Below are 18,781 nucleotides of genomic sequence, written 5' to 3'. Positions count from 1 at the left end.
TTCTTACAAAAAGCTCTGTGTTTCAGCAACTTTCCTGAATCTTGACTGCACGTGGATAAATTATTAGCACACATTCTTTTTTGTGCAGAGTTAGTGTGTGTGTGTGTGTGTGTGTGTGTGTGTGTGTGTGTTCCTATCAAAATCCTCCTCCTATAAAAACAAGGACTTTGGATATCCCCCAGTGTAGTTTACTCAGAAAATAAAAGCATTGTAGATTGACTGAATGATGAGGGAATAATTCTCAGTTTAAGGCCAAAATGTGAAATTTTGCTTTCGTTTTTATCTCACTTTCCTGTTTGTGTTCCCATCTTTTTGACCTCAGTATAAGGCAAGAGACTGTGATTTGACTTCCCAATATATCTGTTGCTACAAAACACTAAGAGAATACAATACATTTAATTCACTAAATTACCTGAAGCTCTGAACACAGAAGAGATAAGGTTTCTTCAACAGCAAGTTTCTCTATAGGAGGAAAAACAAAGGCAGAAAATGAAACTGATGTCAAAAGTGAAATTAAAGAGTTATTAATTAAATTGAAGAGTCTTCGATATGTCCATCAAAATATCCCCATTCAACTCTCAATTTCCAAACTCTTGACTTAGAATCAAAAAAATCTTAGAGTTGTAAGGACCTAAAGAGATCACCTCATTTTCTCATCCTGAAAAGTAAGCCCCACAGAAGTAACCTGATGTATACTGCAAAGCTGCTGAGGAGTCAGGATTTGAAAGCACATTTACTGATTCCTAATCCAACGAAGTTCCCATGTCACTAGGCTCCTTCCTGGGTGGCAGCTGAATCTAGTCATTACAACTGTAGTAACCAGAGAGTCAAAATGGTATAATGGATAGAAAGCTGACTTTAGAAACACAAAAAAGGTGATTGATTCAAGTCTAGTCTCTGGCACATGCTGCCCCTTTGACACTGGATAAATAAATCAACTTTTCATTCTCTTCAAGATAAATATCAATAAGCCTATAAGTCGCAGAACAGGTGGTGATTAGCAATGGTGGAGGGTGGTTTCTTACTGGGAAAACAAAGATTTTAACCCCAAATAATATAAGTTCCTACAAAAATTGTGAGACCTTAGGAAATGGATTTGACCATGACCTTAGTTGTGGATCTACAGTTTATAGAACTGAACACAGAAAAAAAAACAAAACCAAAAACCTCAAATACCCCAAGAATAAGTTTAGATATTTTTTTTTTTTTACTATCCACGCAGATACCAAGATCAGAAACCAAGCTGTTTACCCTTCCCCCACAATCTAATCAATATTATTGTTCAGTTGTATCTGACTCTTCATGACTCCATTTAGGATTTTCTTGGAATGATTTGCCATTTCCTTCTCTAGCTCATTTTATAGATAAGGAAACTGAAGCAAACAGTTTTAAGTGACTTGCCCAGGGTTACACAGCAAGTAAATATCCGAAGCCAGATTTGAACTCAGGAAGAGGAGTGTTTCTGACCTGGGCTGGTTCTCCCTTCCTGGGGCACCCTGGTGTCTTCTCACTTCAGGGGGATCAAAGTACTGATGGCATATAGTTCAGACACCCAGCTGGCATAGTCCACTGCAGCTACCTGCTTCAACCTCCCAGGTAATTGAGAATAAAAGAGTGGACCACCACACCCAGCAATATTAGGTGATCTTAATAATTTCATGAGAAACAACTTCTCCGAGCAGAAAGTTTCAGAATACATTTTTTCTACCAAACTTAAAAAAAAAGTTAGTAGTAATGAACAAACAACAAAACTCTTGTGTACCATGAGTGTTAAACAATATTTATTAAATTCCTATGTGCCAGGCACTGTGCCAGGTATTTGGAGTCCAAAGACAAACAAGAGAAAGTTCATTTACTCAAGGGCCTTACATTCTATTGGCAGAAAACATGTCCACAGAAAATTAAATATAAATTATATGGAAAGTTGACACAAAGTGATTATGGGGGAAACAGGATTCACTTCAAGCAGAAGGTCAGACTTGAGTTGATCATTCAAGAAAGCCAAGGACTCCTTGAGACTAGTTGGTAGTGCTTTCCAGGTAAGTAGGTAGAGATGGGTGTCAATTTAGAAGATATTATGGTACTTCAGTTGAGAGATGATTAAGGATTGAACTAGTATAATAGGCAAGCAAATGGTGAAAAGTAAACAGATGTGAGATATATTGTGGAGATACAAATGATTCACTATGAAGGATGAGGGAGAAGGAAGACCTGAGAATTACTCTAAGGTTATGAACTTGGGTGACCAGAAGAAAAGTGGTATTCTCAACAGAAATATGAGGTAGCTAGATGGCACAATAAATAGAATGCTGGGCTTGGAGTTAGGAAGACCCAAGTTCAAATCCAGCCTCAGATACTAGTTATGTGACCCTGGGCAAGTCACTTAACCTTTTTTGTCTCGGTTTCCCTATCTGCAAAATGAGCTGGAGAAGGTAGTGATAAATCATTCCAGTATCTTTGCCAAGAAAATGTCAGATGGGGTCACAGAGAGTCTGACATTACTCAAACAACTGAACAACATTAACAGAAGTAGTGACGTTAAGAAGAGGGGCTAGTTTAGATAAACAAAAATAAATTATAATTTAGACAAGCTGTTTTTGAGAGATCCAATACTATCCAGTTAGAGCTGTTCAACAGAAGTTGGCCATATAGGACTGTAACAGAAAGCAAAGTGGGATTTGTTTGTCTTCTTTTTGGAGTTGTTACCCAAGCTCACACTAAATTGTGAGCATCTGAAGGTTCAATCTCTTTTGAGCCCTGATAGTTCCTAGCTATGCTGAGTCACATAGGTTTCATGCCTACTGACTGAGCCAATCAGGAGCCAAGTCTTCATTACATATACTGGGAGGTTAGTATTTTACTTTGGGGGTTTGCTTATGAGAAGGATCTTGTGATTATATGGTTGAGACTCTGACTTGACATATGTTCAGGATCCCCACCCCCTCGCCCCCGACTGCTGAGATGTAAAGACTCTCTCAATCCAGGGGTGTATATAAAGTGTATAGCAATATTGCTTTGATTCAGGCAGTAGAGCCCTATCTGTTGGTTTTTATTTCTCTGTATTTTCTCTGTTGAATGTCTTTAAAGTGATGACCCCTCAAAAGTTGTCTTTCTTTTTATAAATGCAGATCGAAGAACGTGTGATAGCACCCCCCATGCATGTTGGAGAGTTTACTGATACAAGGATTTAAGTTCAAGAGACAGACTGGGACAGGACATGTAGACCTGATAATTGTCTGTATGAAAGTGAACCAATAGAAGCAGATTAGATTGAGAGTTGAGAAAAAAAATATCAAGGGCAGAACCCTGGTTTACACCCACATAAAGGGGGTAGGAAATGGGTAATGATCCTTCAAAAAACGATGGAATAGAGAGACAAGATAAGGAATAGTAGAGAAAGGGAGGAGAACAGGCACACACACACACACACACACACACACACACAAACACAAACACAAATACAGGAAGGAAAAGGCACATAGAAGGAAGATACTCCTTAAAATGTAAAGTACCAGCAAAACTTAGATTCAGGACTCTTAGCTCAATATATAAAAGGCAGATGAAATTCAGTTTTACATTAATAATAACAATCCAAATCAATTTTATGATGCCCTGAAGACTATTTATGGGCCAAAGATGTAACCACACTGATAAGGAAATGATTCTAGAAAGTGCCAGTGCTCATTGCAACAAGAGGAGACAGAATAAAAAAATGAGCGATGACCAGAGTAGATTGTTTTGGTGATGGTAATGAATATGGTAGTTATGGTGTTGTCCAGTCTATTCAGTGGTGTCTGACTCTTCACGATTCTGTGGATTATAGCAGGCCAATGTAGTCCACAGGATTTTCTTGGAAAAGGTACTGGGGTGGTTTGCCATTTCCAGCTACAGTAGACTAAGGCAAACAGAGGTTAAGTGACTCGTTCAGAGTCAACACAGCTAGTGAGTGTCTGAGGCTATATTTGAACTCAGGTGTTCCTGACTCCAGGACCAGAATTTTATCTGCTGAGACACCTAGAATATCTAGAATATCCCCTCTCCAGAAACTAAGTGGAGGGAGGAATTTTGTCTCTGAGGTGCTAGGAACAATGTTTTTGATATACTTTTAAAGTAATATTGAATTGTAAAAAGCCAACTTGTTAAGCGGTTAAGTGCAACCTGGGTGATTGGACCCCTAAAAGTGGAAGGGACATCTGTAGGAGCTTGAGTTAATGAAGGAAATGGGAGACACCTCCCAATCCAGAGAACCCTGGGGGAGAAGTGAATTGTAAAACTGACCTTGGGCAATCACTGTTACAAATATAAATAGAATGATTATGTATACTTTTGGATACACTACATCCCCTTTTTCTTTACCTGTGATCAATTCTTTCTTTTAGTCCTTCCTTAATATCATAAATACTGTCTTCTTACCAATTATCAGATCTCTGAGCCAACCAAAACTATCCTCACTATAGTCGTGGTTGGTAAGGAGAAATACAAATTTACTTACCCAGCTTCATTCGTGGGAAGTCTGGGATGTCCTTCATGAGGATGAGGAAGTAAACGTATAGTTCTTGGTATGTGTTCAAGAGCAGGTGACATAGGTCCCGGTGCCATTTGTATGCATGCTGCATACAGTTTTCAGAGGGTGTATAAAAGCTTCCCTGCAGAAGAAAAAGGGGACATCTTCAATATTCCCAATGACATAGCACAGCTCTCTCCGTAAGCTTTCCCTGAAATCTCCATTTGGATCAACAACAAACTTTTCTCAGGTTTCTGCTATAGTGCCTTGATAGAATGGAGAGTAAGTGGATACAAAATTAAATTAAATAAGATAAGTCCCCTCCCCTCAAGAAACATTATCATTATCATCATTATTACCCCCACAAAAATAATAGCTAACATTTATACAGAACAAAACATTTTGCAAAGCACTTTGTAAACATTATCATTTAATCCTCACAGCCATCATAGGAGGTAGGCATTGCTATTAATTATCCTTATTTTACAGATGAGGATACTGAGGCAGATAGAGGTTAAGTGACTTGGCATGGGTAACACAACTATTAAGTACATGTGGCAAGGTTTCAATTAGGTCTTCTTGATTCCAGGAAGTTTTATTCACTATGTCACCAAGAGATGCCTCTGATCTTAGATGAAAACTTAGAATGACATTTAAGGTAATATGCAAAATTTTAAGTACAAAATTTTAAGACATCTATGAGGTCTAAGAAGAAAAGAAAAATTCTGAATGGGGGATTAAAGAAGGCTTTCTGAGGGACTGACTTTTAGTCAGGGTTTTGAAAGTAGAGAATCATTTCATCTAGAATCAGAATGACGTTTTAGGCACAGGAAAAAGCAACTGCAAAAATGAAGAGATGGTTAAATCTGGGATGTGTTTAGGAGAGGATGTAGAGACTACTTTGTAGGGGAGTAGAGTGAGACATGGACTGTATGTAGAGAAGTGTCATACTGAAGAGGGCTTTAAATGCCAGAGGAAACCACTATGACTTCATACTCTTAGCAGGTGTAGTTACTAAAAATATGCGAACATTGGAAAACTGACTGTATACAGTCAAAGACTTTCTGCTAAAAACTGGGGGACGTAGGCCAGGACTGACTTTCTTTCTGCCTTTCAAAAATCATGATGTTCCTGAGGTACTGTGTAACAATTTTTATAGTCTGTCCCCCCTGCCATTTTTGTTCAATAACTGAATTTTGATATGAACAAATGCATTTTTCTTGTTAAAAATAATATACAAGAGAATGATATGAACAAACCAATGTGTAAAAGCAGTTCATCTGAAGACATGTGCGAAACTAATTGGAGGTTAGAGCAGTAATTATAATACAATAGTTCAGTCATAGGATAACAAGGGCCTGCATATAGCTAGACATTCACCAGCATGTACTAAAAAGAGAGGTTGTTAACTGTCTCAAAGACCCTTAAAAATGATAAAGTTATCAGTAGTTTTTCTTCCTTTTTCCTGACTTTCCCTATCTTTCTGTTTACCCAGCATATCAGAATAAACAAGGTTGAACCAAACCCTGGCCCCTCTCTGAGGAAAGACAAACGAGCAACATGTCAGGCTTCTCACAATCAAGTAAGACATAAGTCAAAGCTAAAATGGATAGCCCGTTAGCAAAGTACTTTTATTGGGCTACTGTCAATTCTATTTTCCTCAAGTGCCATTTGATGGGGTTACATATTTCTTTATTCTGGGCCCTGGTGCCAGTGAATAATTCCATTTTCATTTCACCTTCAGCTCACCCTGAAGATGCTTAGGCATGTAACTGAGAGGATATAGAATCTATGAAACCCGCTATTGAGTTTGACTTCTAATATCAGTCTCTGGTACTATGTGGCTTTCCAAGGAAAGTTTAAAGCGTCAGCTAATTAAATACATTTGTGAGGAAAGTGAAAAGATAAACCAATTGAAAGTAGAAAAAGGAAAATGTGGAAATAGATTTTTTTAAAAAGAAATAACGTCTTCCCTAATTAAACATGAATAACATCATCCTGACCATCACCATCATCATCATTACTAACAGATACATGATTTCACTGGTATGTGGATTTCCTAGTTAAAAAAAACTTCTAGAAATGCAAATCAGCAAGATGCATAAATAACATCATACATACATGAAAGATATACAGGAGAAAGATACCTTAGTAAGACTAATAAAATGGTTCTGATACATGTGCATCCTGTTTCCCAAAGAGCTTTCTTGCACCAGCCTTCTAGACTCTATATCCTAGGATTTTATATTCTTAAGTTTCTTCTTAGTCTTACATTCTAGTCCTCTATATTCTATCATTCTATGCTCTAAGGTTTCTTCCAGTTCAGAGGAACCCATGAATATCAAATCAGAATTTCATGAGTTTGATGTGTGTTCAACCTTCGTTGCCGAAGAAGATCATACCATCAGAGAAATAATGACATGACTTGCCCTTGACTTTGTTTTGAGTGAGGGAGGGTTGTACAGGTCACCAGCCTCACTTCTCCTCCAGAGTCATCTGAATCCAGTGCCCAGATATTCATCAGGATGACTGGAGATGACCCAGGATGAGGCAATTGGGGTTAAGTGACTTGCCCAAGGTCACACAGCTAGTGAGTGTCAAGTGTCTGAGGTGAGATTTGAACTCAGGTCCTCCTGACTCCTGCACTGGTGCTCTATCCACTGTACCACCTAGCTGCCCCATGAGTTTGATACTCTTCAGCACAACAGTGCAGAATTTTAGCAACTAACCCTTCAGCTTGCCCTGATATAATACATTAAGCAATAAAAAATTGAAGTCAATAGGAGAAAAAGGGACTTTAGACTATACCGGATCAGGTAACCAGATGAAAATGTATGGATTAACTCAGGTTTGATTGTGCATGTGAACATAATAATGGTCACAGGCTAAAATTATGTGAAGTCCTTCTATATCATTATGAAATCAATTTTGGTCCAAGTAAGAATCAGAAGTTCTGATCAAGACCTAAAGAATTAGATCAGCATTTCAATTTTGTTTAGTTCCATACATACTTTTTGAGTGCCTTCTGTGTGCATGGGATAGAGTTGGAAGGGATCTCAGGAGTTATCTATTACACTACTTCAGTAAAGCACAAATCCACATTAAGAGATTGCCTATCCCGTGATAGGGAACTCAATAACTTCCAGGAGATCAGTCATTAGAAACAGAGAAATTTATTTTAAATAGAAAGTGAAGACGCAGTTTATACCTGCATTCTATATGGTACACAGCATGTGTGTTTATGTAGATTCACATACACACATACAGAATCACATGATTATAAGATTTAGAGTTGGATTATGAGATCTAAAACTTAGAAATCATCTCACTCAATGCTTTCAGTTGACATATGAGCTTGCTGAGATCCAGAGAGATTGTGCAACTTGATCAAAGTGGTTCATGAAGACTGCAATGGAACTGTGATTTAAACTTGGACCCCCAGAATGAATACAAAGAATGTTCTTTCCATCATCACCCTGTGTTTAAGGACAGCTGGATTGATAATGTGGAAAAATTGAAAGAACTCTGGAGTAAGAACAGGGTTCAGATTGGAGGGTTAGGGAAGGGTAGGGAAAATGCATTTATTAAGCATATTATATTCCAGCTACTGGGATACATACTTTACAAATATCTTATTTGCAATTCCCAATAACCCTGGGAAGTAGGTGCTATTACTATCCTCATTTTACAGTTGAGGAAACTGAGAGAAAAGGGAGGAAGGAAGGAAATAAGCATTTATACAGAGTCTACTATGTACCAGGTACTGTACAAAGTGCTTCACAAATATATCGCATTTCATCCTCAGAAAACCCTGAGAGATAGATGCTCTAATTATCATCATCTACAGATAAAAAAAACTGAGGTAGACAGAAGTTCAGTGACTTATCCAGGGTGACATACCATTTAAGTACCTAAATATTTCAAGAGGAGGTGTGAAAATCTGTACTTCTAACATGTTATTATCCACTGAAGACTGAGTTTGGTAGGGAAAAATATATATATGTATATATATAGATATATATAATATATATTCATATATATCATCTTAGAAACATATATATGCATGTATAAATATATTACAATTACAAATAAGAATGTAGAATGTACACATAAATGTACACACAAATGAATACACGGGGCAGTCAGTGTACTTTTATGCATGTATTAACATGTATATGCATAGGCACACATGTGCAAGTGTACATTATATTATTTATCATATATAATTATATTATTATAATATATTATTTTATTTTATATTATATTGTAGAATCACTTTATCTCTTTGAGGCTCAGGTTTCCTATCTATGAAATTATGGTGATCGTATTTGTAGATCAATCAGCTCACATCTGTCTTGAGGATCAAATAAGACAACATATATGAAGTGTTTTTTTAAATTATGACAGTATTTTTATAAATGTGATATTTTATCAGCATCATTATTGCTGTTCTATAAGTCTTACACTCGAAAATTTTAAAACTATTACTACTTTACTATTATAGAAGTAATGTAGTACAGCACAAGAATTTGGGGGCTGAAATGAAGGCATCTGGGTATGTTCTGATACTTTCTTTGAGATTTTGGACAAGATTTAGAAGTGTAGTTTGCCCATTTATAAAAGGATGACGATGTTTGTTCTACCTTCCTCACCAGATTATTGTGAAGAAGGATTTTTATCATCCACATTGTGCTATCAAAATAGGAACTGTCACTGCAGTGTAAAAGTACTGTATTTGGAGTCAATCATGTTGTATTTGAATGTTGGTCCTGCCACTTTCTGACTTTGGGACTTTGAGGAAGAATAGTCGTTCTTTCCATTTGTACAGACCCCCCTGTAATAATCACTTTCCTCTTCTCCTTTTCCTTCTCCTCCTTTTTCTCTTCTATTTTCTTCTCCTCTTTCTCCTTCTGCTTATTCTTTTCTCACATTATTATCAGGAAGACAATAACAATAGCTAACATGTATGTAGCTCTGAAACTTGTGCAAAGCACTTTACTTATATGAGGTAGCTAGCTTTGCTGCTATTGGTATTGGAAAGATCTGAGTTCCAATGTGGCCCTTATCTCCCAGGGTTTTTATAAAGAACAAATAAGACAATAATTGTAAAGTGCTTGACATGGTGCTTGGCAAATTGTAAGCTCTACATAAACATTTAATAACTACCATTGTTATTATTTTATTTGATCCTCACAAAAATTCTGTGAGATCAGAAATTTATTATTGCATTCTACAGATAAGGAAACTGAGGTTGAGAGAGGGTAAGCAACTTGCCCAGGATAACATAGGTATTAATTATCTAAGAAAAGGTTTAAACTCAGGTCTTTATGACTCTCAGTATAGTGATCTACTTAACAGGCCACCTATTTGGCTAAGATCTCAAAGGTTCCTTCCCTATTTCTATAATATAATTCCTAGGATATATATCTGTTGATAACATTCTATTTCTACTGTCTCTTTCTCATTCCCCTGTCTAAAACAGGCTTGCCAAATTTCTTGTAAAAGCTCTAATAGATTCCTCTAAGTAAAGTTGTTTGTTCCAAAGAACGAAACAGGTAGATCCAAGGAAAATTTCATATAATATTTTGGGGGAAATCATCACATACCATTCAAATAACATCTGCTGTGTACAGGACATTTTACTAGAAATGAGAAGCACTAACACTTTAGATAATAGAAGTCATGTAATCACTTCCTGTACCCACTGTCACCTGTTGGGACTGGAAGCTCAAATCCGTGTGGACAGTCTCGGGCGGGTAAAAGTGGGACTTCTAAATCTTAGAGTCTTACGAGGCCCTCCATGAACAGCGGGGGTTTGAGAAGGTCAGACCGAGCTAGCTCGGCTAGCTCGGGTATTTCCGCCTCTCCCCCGGAGATACCTGATGGGTGGAGTCTCCCTGCCCTCGAGGTTGTCCCGGATTGGAGCACACCTAGTTACCTAACAGCACGGTATTGAGATGCAAACTGTGTGGCTGAAGATTAAGTAGGATTGAGGAAGCCTAAAAGCTCTCTTAGCACGTGTGGAGCCAAAGAGAAAAGTAGGGCTCCGATTCTTTTCTTTCCTCTCTCCCCTCCCCCTCTCTCCCCGCTTGTACTTCTACTTCCATTCCCTTAAGCTTAGCCTTCTTAGGAAATCTCCCCCTCTTCGTCCTAAGAAAGAAGACCCCCTGCACTTGTAACCGAAACCCTGTAATAAAGCTCAACCCCTGTTTGACTCTGGAACGTCCTTTCTCTCATACGTGCATCCAGCGTGGCCAGCCGAAGACCTGGACAGGTAAGAAAGACTCGGGTAGCCCAATACAGGCCTCTAGGCTTGGCAGTCACCTAAAATAGGAATGTCTTTCATTGCAGTATTGCAGGTCATACAGAGAAATACATTAGATAGATAGATAGATGGATAGATAGATATAGATAGATAGATAATGTACATGTATACATGCATACACACATGTGCAAATGTATGTGTATATGGGCATAGATGTATATGTATGTGTATATGTATTGTGTGTGTATGTATGTATATATACATGTGGGGGGGGTGTTCTGAGTGAGTATGAGGCAGATAGGCTACCACTACCTACAATGTCCAGAATAAACCCTTTGGGCAGGGGGCACTATTTCTTCTTTTTTCAGTATTTAAAGGATTGTTAATAAGGAAAAGGATTAGACTTGTTCTACTCTATTCCCAAGTCCTGAAGAGGGCACAGTGGGTAGAAGTCTCAGAGCTAGACTTCCTAATAATCAAGGCTTGTACACCTTGTAATGAGATGTCTTATGAGGAAGTCTATGGGAAGAGACTAGACAATCATCTGTCAGGGATGCTGAATAGGACTGGTAAATCACAGAGGGATGGGAAGGATATAAGCATTGATTCGTAGTAGAAAATATCTAAGAAAAACAAGAATGATAAAACTCATGGATTCAGATATCTTAACACAAATGTTCAAAGAATGGCTAACAAATGAGGCAAAGTAGAGTTCTTAACGTATGGAGGCAAGTTTGACCTTAGAAGTAGACATATGATAAATGATTCATGATGAAAATATAGTATTAAAAGTATATATCTTTTGTAAGGAAGAGATTAAAAGAAGATAAATAGAGCTGAAGTAAAATTATATTTCAAGATAATAAACTCATATAATGACAACTGTGGACCAGAGTGGAAAAACATGAGGGTAATGATTAATAAAGGGAGGGCAGAAGTAATATTTTAGTGAGAGTTCAATATAGATAGTATTGCTTTAAGAAGGCAATGCATGGCAAATTGCAGAAGCAGATCCTAAAACTGACGTAGATGAGGGTTATAGTAGGTAGGGGCACTAACGATTTGGACACCGGCTGGAATTATTTTGACTATCGTTTATTTGCTTCACCAAAACAACTAGATAAATTCTTTGGGTCATGACTAATGTGAAAATATGTTTAATATGAAGGTATATATAGAGACTATATCAGATTGCATGCCATCTTGGGGAGGGAGGAAGGAGGGGGGGGAAACTTAACACTCAACATCTTATGGAAATGAATGCTTAAAACTAAAAATAAATACATAAATTTTTAAAATTAAAAAATAAAGTAGAGATAAAGGGTGAGGACAAGCATATGTATTAATTAGCCAAGCCAGAATATAAATGAATTCTTATAAATCCAATAACTGCATTCTTTCCCAGTTATTTCTCTTAATAAAGAGAAGGCATCTGCATGAGTATGGAGAGTTAGACTAAATCCCCTTTTACATCCCTGTTTTAATGAAATATATCTGTGTATTCCATGCTGTGTGTATACTTCACTTCTTTGAAAAGCTCCTTCATATTTGAATAGAATTCTACTTGCATACTCTTATTATTTGAGATAAATTTCCCTAAAATTTCTTCTGACTTCCTTGCCTAGTTTATTTTTTCCTTCTCTTTACAATCTTTTAAAATTATCAAAATTTGGCACAAACATTCCCAGGTTCTTTGTCTAATTTGAGTCCTTCTATGGACTATGATGATAGTATGGTTCCTAGGGGATTCATGTATGATCTTTCTATACTAAAATATTAAAAATTAATCCTTGTTTACTCCAAAAAATGACTAAATATTTTTGTTTTATGGGAATGGAATATAGTGTATGCTGAAGGAAGTTTGTCTGAATTGTAAAGAACTTAAAGGTGTGTAATATTTAATAAGGTTGGAAAGTGGGGTTGAGGACAGCTTGAGCAGGTTTGAAATGCTGGACTGAAAACTATGTCAATAGATCAAACAGAGGATAGATTTGGCAATGAACTAAATCTATGCCACAGAATGACCAACCTCGCTAAACTGGAAAAGGTCCCTTACCAGAAGATTGACCATTATTTTATATAATCACTGACCATAGTAACTGATGAAAGCCACATGTTAATGTAAGGGAGTTGTGATCTATATCATTGGAGAGAATTTTCACACCAATGGACTTTTGAAATGGAGCATGTACTATTAAATTTCACATCTTTAATATTGTGTGTGTGCCTTTACTTCCTGCCAGAGAGATCTCATTTTAAGGGTATTCCTTATACTTCTTAGTAGCCTATATTCAGATGAATAGCATATGCAGCAGCATAATATAGCATATAGAATGCCAGATTTGAAATAAATCATGTGATTTTGAATCCTAGCTTTATGATCTTTGTCAAACTTTTACTTATCTTAATAATTATTTCTAAAATGAGGGGCCTGGGTGACTTCTAAAGTTTCTTTTACCTCTAAATTTAAGATCCCATATCATTGTGTATTTATTCAACATCATACTGAATTGGGCTAATTTTTCTCATTTGCAAATAGGCCAGTATATGCATTAAAACAAAGCTAATGTGTTTCAGGCTGAGTTTCCAGTAGCACTCAGAGTACACAGCTAGTGTCTGGCCACCTGGGTCACCAACTTACAAATATCAGCTAAATGACAGCCTGGAGTTAAGGTTATGTGGTCTATGAACACAGAAAAGACTGGAATCAAACTCATGGACTGAGCACTAGTATAATATACTGACCAAGTAGGATAACCAGGCTTCAACCTGCTTTGGCTACATCTGATAGTGCTCTGTAGAAAACAGACCTTCAAAGACATCATATTCACTAAGAAACTTATTCATCATCAGAGGCATTATCTGATCCTGACCACCTTCCACTGAATTTGCCCCTTTAAGGTAAGCCTGGCAAAGGGGTCATCACACAAGAACTCAAAGAAGCCATCCAGAAACAAAGCAACCTGTTGATTTCCCAGTGGTTTCTAAAGTGCTCTGTGGATGTCATGGAATCAAAGAATGTCAGAGTTGAAAGGGACCACATAAATTAAGTTATGTATATTTTACAGAATCACAGAATGTTAAAAGCGAGAACAGATGTCAAAGATCAAGAACTCCACGAGAATCTCATAATCACAGAAAGTCTAACTTGGAAAAGTAATCAAAGTTGTTCTTGTTCATCCCTTTCATTTTGCAGTTGAGGAGACTGAGACCAAATTTAAGTTGCTTGCCTAAGATCATACAGTTACTAAATGATTGGAACCAAATTTAGAACCTAGGTCAGGGGTGGGAAACCTGTGGTTTGAAGGCCACATGCAACCCTCGAGGTCCTCAAATGTGACCCTTTGACTGAATCCAAACTTTACAGAACCAATTTGTTCTTCTGACTCCAAGTCCTCTCTAAATTTTCAGTTATTTCTATTGTCTTTTTCTCTTTTCTCCTCAAGCTACCCTATATAGTCCTTTGACTACATATTCCCTGCCCTTATTTTTCTTAACAACTTTCATAGGATCTGCTTCTTTCTTTCCATCCATTTGATATTGACCATCCCATGAGATACGGCAAATGTATACATCCATGCGCCCTTGATCCTTTCCACCTTGCTGCTGCCCCTACAAAAAAAAAAAAATAAGCCACAAACATTCGTACAAGGATTCTCAGAAAATCCCATCCCACTTTGAACTATAAGTATAAAAAGAGGGGAGGGGGAGATCAAGTGAAATGTGCTCAGAACTAGGTCATGGCATGTCTGTTTTGTGTTATTCTTGCTTCTCATTCCTAAGTGGAGAGTCAGATAGTCATAGAATTTTTCAGCTGGGGAGATTCTTGAATTCTTTTCCACTTTCATTGAACATATGAAGAAAATGAAGACAAGAGCAGTATTCACCTTAGTGTAAATGCTATTAAAGTAAAAGCCCTCTGAGGTTTTACCTCACATCCAGGAAACCATCAAAGATGACAAAAGGTTGGAAGAGTTAACACTATAGTGGTTATGCATAGATGAGCACATTAATGCAATTTTGAGGGAGCTGTGAATTAGAGAAAACCATTCTGCAAAGCAATCTGGAATATGCAAAAAAGGTAATTAAAATGTCCAGACTCTTTGGCCCAGCGTATGCCCTAGTAGACATAGACCCCCAAGGAGGTTAATGATGAAAAGAAAGATTCCATATGCAGCAAAATATTTACAATAGCACTTTTTGTGATAGCAAAGAACTGGAAATGAAGTGGGTATCCATCAGCTGAGGAATGGCTAAACATGATTGTAAGGGAATTTCTATGCTATAAAAATGGATGAAAGAGATTAGTTCAGAGAAGCATGAAAAGATCCATAAGCTGATACAAAATAAAGTGAAAGGGGAAAAAGTGTGCATGCATGTGTGTGTGTGTGTGTGTGTGTGTGTAATGATCATAAAGGTAAATATAGTATATATCTATACATATATTTAATGACAACGTAAATGGATAAACACACAAAACACAAAAAATGAATTTCGTGAAATATTAATGACAAAGCTCAATTTCAATGAAGATATATAAGATCCCAATGAAGATACATTCTCCCTCCCTCCTCTACTCATTCCTCTGCAGAAGTGGGAAACCATAGGTCTGGGATATCTGATATAATGTGGGTTTGGGGGACATGTTTAATTTTATGGAACTTTTTAAAAATCTTAATTTATATCTTATTAGACTGGATATTTGTCTAGGTGAGGTTGGGATACGTAGTAGAGATTAGAGATGATATAAAAACAACAGACAAATCTATCTGTCTGTTTGTCTATTTCAAGTGATTGATATTGTAGAAAAACTTCAGCTGTCCAGAAACCTAAAAGAGTCCTTTAAATTTTCATGTATTTATTTTTAAGTGATATATCTTCCAGGTAGAATCTAAGCTCCTTGAGGGTACAGATTGTATCTCATTTTGTTGTTATATCCCCAGCGCCTAGTACAGTGCCATAGTAGACACTTAACTCTTTATTTTTTTTATTAGATTCAATTAAATATCAGATAAGGGCTGCTTAAAGGAGGGGGTAAAGCAATCTATGTCAGAAACAGAGGTAGCCAAAGTTTCCATGCTATTAAAAAGTGATTCTGACCTATAAGCAGTTACTGAACTTGTGGGTTGGACAAGCTAGGGAGATAGAGTCACAACAAATATACAACCAAACCAAACCAAGCCAAACAAAAAAATTACCTTTTCTAGTATTTACCACACTATTTTGCATATAAAGAGCACTTAATAGTAATGGATTGTTGTACAACAGGATCTCCCTGCTTAGATCTTTCCCCAGAAATTTACTGAAGTCACTCTCACTTCCTAATGATATATGACATTTAAATTCTTTCTGTCTCACAGAACTCTTAATTTGTTTACTGGTGTGCTTAAAAGGTAGTGATTTCTGCCTTAAAGCTCTGGGACTTAGGAAATGGACCAATTTCTAATAAAATTAAGAGATCTTGTCATATTTAAGACCTTTTTATAGAAACTCAGAGGTAATTATGTAAGTTGATATATTAGGTCTGAATAATTCATAATTTATTATGTTAATAAATACCTCAATGCATACATTGCATAAAGTAGGGATAAATAGTTTAATTGCTAATAATCTGTTTGACTTCAGAGGGCTTTATTTACAAAGTGCTAGAATTAGAAGAATCTCATTGATTCCTTACTATTCTTAGAGGAGTCTCTGGAATCAGTCCTCAGATGTAACGCTTTCAAACTTAACATGCCTAAAGCATATATTAATGTATCCATGAATAAGGAAACAAAGCAAAAATGAAATTAAAAAGGCAGAAAAAATATATTGCATCAGTATCATGTCTCATGAAAGGAATAGTTAGTATGAACAAGAACTCAAGATCGTAAGCCTTAGAATGTTATCACTGGAAATTAAAACAGACATCTAAAAGGTTGTCAGGCTTCAAATTGCAAGATATATTGTGTACCCACCCCCTAAGAGGAGACAATGCCGGAATAATAAATTCCAATATATATTAGGGGATTCAAGGAGTAATCATGTAAATTAAAAGAGATAACCTGATCTTAATAACTCCATTTGCTTTAAAATAATAGGAAATTCACATGATAATAGCTAGCATCTATAAAGCACCTACTCTGTGTCAGAAGGGTTACCAGAATAGAATTCCAGGCCTGAAGTCAGGAAGATTCATCTTCCTGAATTCAAATTCTAGCCTCAGATGCTCACTGATTGTGTGACTCTAGGAAAGTCACTTTACCCTGTTTGCTTCTGTTTCTCATGTATAAAATGAGCTGGAGAAGGAAATGGAAAACCACTCCAGTATCTTTGCCAAGAAAATGCAAATGGCGTCACAAAGAGTTGTGATGACCAAAATACTCAATAAGATAAGGCTAACTTGTGAAACAGGAACTTCCAGGATTACAGTTTATGAAGTCCTGTCTTCAAAGTAGATCTGAGAAGGAGGGGGAACAAAAAGATCCTTATCATTGGTAGATGAATGAAATTCACAGAAATACATTATATGTTTTGCTCAGGTTAGGATAACTCCTAAGTAACAGAGCCAGGACTCCGATCTAAAACTCATTAATTCCACTCTTTCCATTATGATTTTTAAGTCTCTGAAGTCTTCCTTTCCTTCCTTTTGTTCTCCTTACTGATCCTGGCATAAACCATGCTTATTCTGGACTCTGCATCTTTATGCATGATATCACCCAGAGTTTGAATGCTCTCTCATTTTCTCTGTGTTGTATCTACATCTTCCTCAAAACAGCAAGGAAGATTTTGATAAATAGCAACTATCCTGGGCTTGAATTCAGGATACTTGAGTTTGAAACTCAGTTTTCAGATTTACTACCTTCATGACCTTAAAGAAATAATTCACTATCTTTTAGCCCTGGTTTAAAAAATATGCTCATTCCAAGTATGGATTTTGTCATTCTTTTATCTCTATAAATTTCCATAATGCTTGGTATATAGTAGGTACTTCATAATGCTTGAGGATTTGTCTTTAAAACTGAGGATAATAATGAACTACCTAAGAGGATCATTGTGATGAAGCGCTTTGTAAACTGTGAAGCACTACAGAAATGTGAGTCACTCTATGGATTATTTTTGGAAAGTATATTTGCAATGGCTAAACTCTTCTTCCTCCAAAGTTCCCTGTTTCTACTGAGGGAGCACCATGTTTCCCAGTCTACCAGGTTCATTATGCCATAGTTATATCTGATTTCTCCTTTCTCACTCCCTCCATCACTACCCCCGTATCCAGTAAGTTGTCAAATCATGTTGATTCCACCTCCACAGTATTTCTCACAATCATCCCCCTCTTCTTACTCATACGGCCACCACCCTAGTTCAGGCCTTTTCTAATGAGTGCCCAGACTATTATGACATTTTCTTTAGTGGTTTCCCTACCTACAATCTGTCCCCACTTCAATGTATCCTACCGAAAACAAAATGAAAGCAAAACAAAAAAACATTACTAAGACAGAGGTCTGTTCACATCATTTTGCTGAGAAAACTTTCATAGCTTCCTATTGCCTCCAGGACGAAATATAAACACATTTAGCATTTAAGGAAGTGTAAAATAGAGTCCCTATCCTTATTCTCCTCCTCTCCCCTTTATTCACTTTAATTTGACCAATTTGTCAACAAGTTTTTCTCTTAACTTGAAATGCCATCTTCTACTTCTATATATACATATTTGTCCCCTATAACTGAAATGCACTCAAAATAAAAAATTGAAAAGGGTCTTTAGGGTCATCTACTATAGTGTAAGATTCTGCATATAACAACCAAGTAAGACAAAAGATTACAGAAATCTATTTTCCCCATTTCTGGACTTCAAGTCTGAGATCACTGAGAGAGACACACACACACACTTGAAGAAGAGAGATGATAGATAGATGGATACATGGATGGATGGATGAATGGATGGATGGATGGATGGATGGATAGACAGATAGACAGACAGACCGACAGACAGACAGACAGACAGACAGACAGACAGACAGACAGACAGACAG

At 36.8% G+C, this 18,781-nt stretch overlaps 1 protein-coding gene across 2 annotated transcripts in view; it reads right to left on the bottom strand.

Moving 5' to 3' along the window:
- Positions 1 to 18,781, bottom strand: part of FAM135B (family with sequence similarity 135 member B) — a 441,077-nt gene that overhangs the window by 50,133 nt on the left and 372,163 nt on the right. For both annotated transcript variants that reach the window (XM_072602991.1, XM_072602990.1), the window contains exons 8-9: positions 4,493 to 4,646; positions 413 to 462 (exon numbers count right to left, since the gene is read on the bottom strand). In XM_072602991.1, the coding sequence (XP_072459092.1) occupies positions 413 to 462; positions 4,493 to 4,646 (204 nt within the window). The remainder of the gene's footprint in view (positions 1 to 412; positions 463 to 4,492; positions 4,647 to 18,781) is intronic.

The sequence above is a fragment of the Notamacropus eugenii genome, chromosome 4 (genome assembly GCF_028372415.1).
Source record: "Notamacropus eugenii isolate mMacEug1 chromosome 4, mMacEug1.pri_v2, whole genome shotgun sequence".
Taxonomy (NCBI): Eukaryota; Metazoa; Chordata; class Mammalia; order Diprotodontia; family Macropodidae; genus Notamacropus; species Notamacropus eugenii.
Note: the sequence above shows the minus strand (reverse complement) of the source record. Positions and strands in the feature narration are given on the sequence as shown.